This window comes from Lithobates pipiens, unplaced genomic scaffold, assembly GCF_037356315.1.
Source record: "Lithobates pipiens isolate NorthernLeopardFrog02 unplaced genomic scaffold, aLitPip1_a1.2 Scaffold_1, whole genome shotgun sequence".
NCBI lineage: Eukaryota > Metazoa > Chordata > Amphibia > Anura > Ranidae > Lithobates > Lithobates pipiens.
Window position 1 is genome coordinate 174104203 of NW_027507685.1, and position 7969 is coordinate 174112171.

The following is a 7969-nucleotide window of genomic DNA, read 5'->3' on the forward strand; positions in this document are numbered from 1 at the left end:
GGAGGATGCATGTGATCAGTATAAGGCCAATCAGCACTGTCCAGACAGAGGAACAAAGATCCTACAGCCTCATAGGACAATCAAAGGAGAATGAAAACTCCTTCTGCAAGCTTTAACCAGACACTGATAGAAGTCATAAGACTTCTATTTACTGCTGTTGAGAAAAAAGATTTTAAGCAGTTTGTATTTACTAAAATAATTGCATTTGCATGTTCTGTGTACTGTGGGAGACCAGATATAGTGAATGCAGGGTCCTGGGTTTAGTAACACTTTAAACACTTTAAACAAAGCCTCCTATAAGCCTCCTATATTGTACTTGATCATCTGTAGCCATTTGTCCTGTACAGCCTTCTACAACATACTGTAGAAAATGAATCCCCTTTCACATGGGGCAGATTCTGTTCCAATCAGCAGGGGATCTATAAGGTAATCCCCTGCTGATTGGACAGGGGCGGCTCGGAGTAAATGGACTCCCCTGTCCGTTTACACTCATCTACCTCCGATACACTCTATGGAGTTTTCTTCCATTGTTTTAGTGGACCCAATCGGACCCAGAGGTAGGTAGACTGGTGTAAATGGATGCAGGTCTGTTTACACCTGCTTTTCCCTAGGAATGCATGGACTTTTTAATCAGGTGCACCTGAAAAACGGAATAAACATGACAAATCCAATAGTTCGTAGTCCATAGTCCATCTCAGGAAAGAGCAAGAATGAGTTGCTATGTTCCTACATAGAATGGACTCCCTCAAGAGCTAGTTTTGGCCAGCTCAGTAGATTGCTTAAAAAAAGGTTTGGATTCTTTCTTAAATGTTATAATAATATAACTGGATACTAACATCTATAGGTAAAGTTGACCCATGGAATATCTGATTGCCGCTCGGGGGATCGGGAAGGAATTTTTTCCACTGCTGGAACAAATTGGTTTATGCTTTGCTGGGTTTTTTGCTTTCCACTTGATCAACTGTGGGTATAGGATTTGTGTATGTAGGATTGTATGATTTTTTTATTTTTTTATGATTTTTTTCTTTTATTGGTTGAACCTGATGGACCTGTGTCTTTTTTCAACCAGACTAACTATGTCACTATGTAACTACACACAGTGGAGCTATGGCGAATGAGCATAGCCACCCTCTAACAGGAAGCAAGATCACAGCAGCATAAAAAAGGAATTTGGAGATTTGGGATGCGGCTGAGAGCAATAAAGGGTATTTTTTTTTAGCTAAGAATGCATACATTTTTTCATTCTTTATTTATTTATTTATTTTAGAACATAGCCAGAGGTATATATGGGTATAAGAAACAATACAGGAACCTCAGAAGAAAAAAAAAATACAGTTGGTATCTATAAGACCTTTTTTCCATCCATCATCAGATATCATAAATTACACTGGTAGTATATAAAACCATATGTACAATTTTTAAACATATGGTGGATAAATCCCTTTTTTTCAAAAATGTTCAGTTGACGATTGAGATATAAGGAATTGGTTTATAACACTCTTGTATAGATAAACACCTTGTAAACGGATAGAACATTACTAAGCCAAATAAACATATGCAAGTTTCATGTTAGCAACTGTATGAAGTCAGCACATAGTCTGCATCTTCTAATAGTAGAGACAGAGGAGAGGAGAGGGAAGAGGAGAGAAGAACTTTTTTTTTAAAACTAGCATCTAGTGTCACTCTAGGATCCCTAATTACAAGTAACGTAGGTTATTCACATCTGATTTATTGAGAAAACTCAGACATATAGGGTTATGTTCAGCGAATGCGATGGGTTTAATGTGGTCTCTCTTTCAGATCTGAAGACCCTGTCTCATTAATTTCCATGAACAGGGCTCAAAAAAGGGGAAACGCATAAAAACTGGAGCTGCAACCACTGAAAATTCTAAGGAAGAGTTTTGCCTATGGAATCTGGTCACATCATCTTTTAACGTTTCCAAGTTTTCTCATGGAAATGGTTGTAAACCATACCGGGGTTACATATTTTGTTATAAAAGGAATATCAATAGCACCTGATCTGCAGGTTTCGATCTTCCTCCTGGTTCTCCTCATATATGTCATCACTCTTGGTGGCAATATGACCATATTTCTTCTGATCTGCTTGGATAATTGCCTCCACACTCCCATGTACTTCTTCTTGGTCAACCTGTCCGTAGTGGACATGTCAATTTCCACTGTCACACTACATAGGATCTTAATAAACTTTGTCACAAATGATAATACTGTAGGCTTCTCTGCATGCATGACACAGAGTTTCTTTTTTGGATCATTATCTGGTCATGAATTATTTATTCTGACAGCTATGAGCTGTGATCGATACATGGCCATTTGTAAACCTTTAAACTATTACATGATCATGAACTTTAAAACCTGCCGTGTGCTAGCTTCATTCTGTTGGCTGTTAGGTTTTATACAGGTTATTCCTTATTCTGTCATGTTAGTTAACATTTGTTGTTACTCATCTAATGAAATCGATCACTTCTTTTGTGATCTCCTTCCAGTTATGAAAATAGCTTGCAGTGACATCTCTGTTTTGGAAGCATTGTCCTTTATACAAGGGATAATTATGTTCTTCTTAACTCCATTTTGTCTGACCTTCATTTCTTACTTTCTGATAATCAACGCCATAATAAAGATACCTTCTAATATTGGCAGACGTAAAGCCTTCTACACATGTTCATCTCACCTCACTGTTGTCATTTTTCTTTATGTAACACTGATTTTACAATATCTGATACTAAACAATAGCTTTGGATCCACAAAGCTTTTCTCTTTATTTAATACAGCTATTGTCCCTATGCTGAATCCAATTTTGTACAGTTTAAAAAACAAAGATGTGAAATCATCTTTTAAAAAGAGGCTGGGCAGCATAAAGACGAAATTTGGTTTACATTTTTAACTATAACCCACAAAGCCCACTCTAACCTTTAGCCTTCATACATTTCCTCAGTCATTACTATTTATCAGGAGACAGAGGAAATTGAGTACTGTCTGTGATACTTTTTTTATTTGCACTAACATACAATTTTTCAGGCCAAGCTTTCGGGGTATGTCCCCTTCTTCAAGGTCCAAGCAGTACTGATTCACAAATTTGTAAAAAATTTAAAAAATTTGTGAATCAATTATGCTTGGACCTTGAAGAAGGGGACATACCCCGAAGCTCCCTGCACCTGCACAGATGTCAAGTTGGTAAAGCAGCTGTGTCTGTACAGCCGCTGCCTCCAGGTTGACATCAATGGGACTGCCTGCAGGGGGATACATGCAACACCTGTACAATCTAATGCGAATAAACACAGCCCTCATTATTGATACACCCAAGTGAGCAAGGTCTAACTGAATAGCAGGAGATAAATGCTATTCAAATTATTCACTGCATAACAGCAAACTCATGTGTTGAAATAATGGAGAGTAGCCTTGTGCATGCTACCTGTTTGCTGTACGTGTTTTATATGACCCATTTCTATACATATTAAAAAAAAAAATGAAAAGAAAAATGAAAAGAAAGAATATACTAAACCATTATCCGAGGAGTCTTCAAAAAGTTTCCACAGTTTTATATTTTTGTTGGTAACATAGAAACGTGATGATAGAAAAAAGGCAGAGTAGTCAATCAAGTCTGCACATTTTTTTTTATTGTTTTTTTTTTTATTATTATTAATTAATTTATTTATTTTTCATTAACTTTTTTTGTCTGAGTATAGGTCTATGTTTGTCCCAAGCATGCTTGAAGCCATTTACTGTTCACTCACTCACTACCTCTACTGGAAGTTTATTCCAAACATCAACTACCCTATGAGTAAAATAATACTTTCTAAAATTAGTTTGGAACTTTCCTCCAGTTAGTTTGGAAACAGTGAGAGTGAGAGGAGTTTTGCTGATGGCATTAAAAAGTTGGTAGGAGACTGGGAAAAATGCATCGCAAAGGAAGGTGACTATGTACAAAAGTGATGTAATTTGTTTTTGAAATTCTTATTAAATAGCGTTAAAAAAGCGTGGAAAAGCTTTGACGCACCCTCATATATATTCTCTGTAAACATATGTTTTTTTTTTTAAATCAAGAAAGATTTTTATTAACCACTTGCTGACCACCGAACATCAATATACGTCCTTACTTTGAGGACGGGTATCGTTGTTATGGCAGCAGCTAGCTGCCATAACCCCAGTATCCTCATGTTCAGCCGGTGGTCGGCTACAAGATAAAAGTGGTCTCTGCAACGGATTCACCACGAGATCACTTTTATCGGTGGCAGGAGAGGGTGGAGTCGACACCAGAGCCATTGGCAGCTGCGGAGGTGATCCGGTCCTCTCTGTGGCTCCATTCTCAGCCTCTCTGTGGCTGAGCATGGAGACGAGTGTCTCCATGACATTGCAGGGTGGAAACGATGTCAAAACATCACTACCGCTCATAGCTCTTAAGGGGACATTTTTTTTAAATAATTTTTTTAAATGACAAATTTTATTTTTTTATTGCATTTTAGTGTATATATGAGATCTGGGGTCTTTTTGACTCCAGATCTCATATTTAAGAGGTCCTGTCATGATTTTTTTCTATTATAAGAGATGTTTACATTCCCTGTAATAGGAATAAAAGTGACAACATTTTTTTTTAAACGTGTCAAAATAAAAAATAAAAGGTAAAAGAAATAAGAAAAAAATAAAAAAATGTTTTGAACGCACCCCGTCCAGCCGAGCTCATGTGCAGAAGCTAATGCATATGTGAGTAGCGCCCGCATATGAAAACGGTATTCAAATCATACATGAGGTATCGCCGCGATGGGGAGAGTAAGAGCAATAATTCTAGACCTAGACCTCCACTGTAACTCAAAACATGCAACCTGTAGAATTTTTTAAATGTCGCCTACTGAGATTTTTAAGGGTAAACGTTTGACACCATTCAACGAGCGGGCACATTTTGAAGCGTGACATGTTGGGTATCAATTTACTCGGCATCACAGTGTATTTTTTCCAAAAAAAGTGCACTTGTAAGACTGCTGCACAAATACGGTGTGACAGAAAGTATTGCAATGACCGCCATTTTATTCTCTAGGGTATCAGAAAAAATATATATAATCTTTGGGGGTTCTAAGTAATTTTCTAGCAAAAAAAAATGTTTTTAACTGATAAACAACACATTCAAAAAAGAAGCCTGGTCCTTAAATGGTTAAAGGAAAAGAGTAAACAGACATCCACATTAGATACATGTCAATATAAGAACAGCATAGTACAATGCAATACATAAGAGTACCCTATAAACAGCAAATATAAAACTCTTCAGTTACATGTAAGAGCACAGTACCAATGTTTCTTTGGTGGATAAAACACAGATAAGAACTCCTAAACTACTAAGATATCACGAACGAATTCCTGAAATGTGTGGTCTTAGGCGCTAACTTGTTCATAAAATACAGTTTCTTATCCTTAATGCTTATCATGTCCAGAAATTGCCTTATTAATTTTAAACTTTCCCTGATCAGCCATTGTGATGCAAGACCTGGTGAATCTAGCCATGGTTGCAACATGTTGTAAAACTTGCCAGGTACATTTCTATCTTGATAGGTGAATTTCTATCTAATCAGCATATCATTCACTTGGTCCACCCATCGTCTCCTACTGGGCACCTGAGGTGACATCCAGTACCGTGCTATCAATTTATGAGCCAATTACAATAATCTTAGTACGGCTGCATGGCCCTGAGGTGTAAGTGTTTTTTCCTACAAGGCACCCAGGAAACATACAATGGGATTGTTTCCAATACGCAACTAAAAAACGTGTGAGATCATGGAAATTATCATGAAAAATCAATGCTAATTACTGCGAATTAGCGCTAATTAGCACTAATCACACTAATTAGCACTAATTAGCACAAAAACGGTATTCACTATAGCCCTGGTAACAAAATACTCCCAAAATCGAATTTACTATAGTTCCCTGAAATCCTTACTCTTACCCTTACTGCTCAAACCTGGAGAATTGCATATGGAAATATTGTTTAGAACATGATATAATTGCATAAATGGTACTAAAATATGCGGTATATTATTTAAAGATAAACTGCTTTTAAACTACAGTATTTATCTGCGTATAACACGCGCCGGTGTATAACATGCACCCCATGTTTAGGAGGGACTTTTAAGGAAAAAACTTTTAGGAGGGAAGTTTAAGGGTAAAAAACTTACATGTAAATGCCCATCAATGCAGCCTTATCAGTGTCCATTGCAGCCTTGCCAGTGCAGCTTTGCCAGTGCAGCCTTGTCCCCAGTGCAGCCTTGTCCCCAGTACAGCCTTGACCCCAGTGCAGCCTTGGTCCCAGTGCAGCCTTGTCCCCAGTGCAACCTTGTCCCCAGTGCAGCCATCGCTTGGCTAAATTTAAAATTTGTCGCTGCCGAGACTCGCCGGAGTGGAGCGAATGCCAACGAGATCACAGGGACTGAGTGGAGCCAAGATACACATAGCCGAGTGCACTCGGCTCTTCTTGGCTCCGCTCACAATCATGCCCAGTCCCGCCCTATGATGGACATAACGCAGGTCCAATGGCAGGACTGGACAGATCAGCGGGGGATCTGTGGGATCGGCGTATATCACACACCCATGATTTTACCCTGATTTTAAGGGGAAAAAAGTGCGTGTTATATGCCGATAAATACAGTATGTGAAAAAGTGATTTCTACACTGAAATATCTTTAAAAGTCTGAGAAGAGATAAATTTCCGTTTTTGTACAACTATATGTCAACACAACTGAGCATGCTAACACCTGTAAATAGCTCTCATTTTAGCTCCAGTGTCTTTTTTACCTGGCGCTATAGTAAATACCAAAATGAGGTGTTAAAGAGCATTTTTGGGAAGTGAAAATCTGCGCTATTATAGTCCAATGCAAGTTTTAACCACTAATTCTAATGGAACAATTGTAACTTTCCCAAATTAATCCTTTTAATGTTGAGATGAAATGTATCTTTCTCTGAAATAAATTTTCCTTTGCAACATTGTTGCTTCTACTTCAAATATGTGTTTTTTTGGAATGCTAGAATGTGGTATGTTTTGATGTTTTGGTAAAATATATTTTTCTCTTTCACTTTCACTTGCTATTTTCCATCTCACAACAATCTTTACCCAAACTCACACAGGTGTCTTTACAAACCACAAACAATACCATTGATGATGCAAATTTAAAATGAGTCACAATTTTTTGTGCTTTTTATTATTTCCAAATAATCATAACTTGAGCCCAAAAAATGTGATATGTGTACCAACATCAGAAATCAAAATTGAATTCCCAAAAATTTGAGGGTATTATCATTATTCTACACTGACCCACAAAGAACCAAATATTACAGAATAAATCAAGAAGAATAACTCTTGAGTAGTGTAATTCCATCACCTTCATGTCCAAAGAAATGCAGCTTTTATGTGTATTGATGTGTAGGAGGATCTCACATGTGGCAGCTCTGTGGCTTAGAAGTTAGAACTTCTGCTTAGCATCCCTCAACGTCTAGATTTGAAACCCAAACATGACGCTTCATGTCCTAAAACTATGTCTACATGTAGTATTTATGTGTAGGAGGGTTCCACCAGCATTGTAAATCTTGCCAGATACACCATCTAGTCAAATGTATTGGAACACATGCCTTTACACACACATGAACTTTAATGACAGCCCAGTCTTAGTCTGTAGGATTGAAAATTGATTTAGCCCACATTTTGCAGCTAGAACAGCTTCTGGGAAGGCTAGGAAGGCTGCCCATAAGGTTTAGTGTGTCTATGAGAATGTTTGACCATTCTACCAGAAGTGCATTTGTAAGGCCAGGCACTAGTGATGGACGAACTTCCGACGGGATGTTTCGCGAACGCAGACCGCGAACGCGGCCGATAGTTCACGAACCGTAACGTTCGCGGCGGGCCCCATTGACTTCAATGGGAGGCGAACTTTGCAAACCTACAGGTCAAATTTGCAGCCACAAAATAATTACT

General features: G+C 38.0%; 1 protein-coding gene across 1 annotated transcript; it reads left to right on the forward strand.

The window, feature by feature from the left end:
- The first annotated feature begins 1830 nt into the window (after positions 1-1830).
- Positions 1831-3187, forward strand: LOC143988609 (olfactory receptor 6C3-like). Its single transcript, XM_077488302.1, has one exon. The coding sequence runs from the start codon at positions 1952-1954 to the stop codon at positions 2900-2902; it is 951 nt and encodes a 316-aa protein (XP_077344428.1). The 5' UTR covers positions 1831-1951; the 3' UTR covers positions 2903-3187.
- The last annotated feature ends 4782 nt before the right edge of the window (positions 3188-7969 follow it).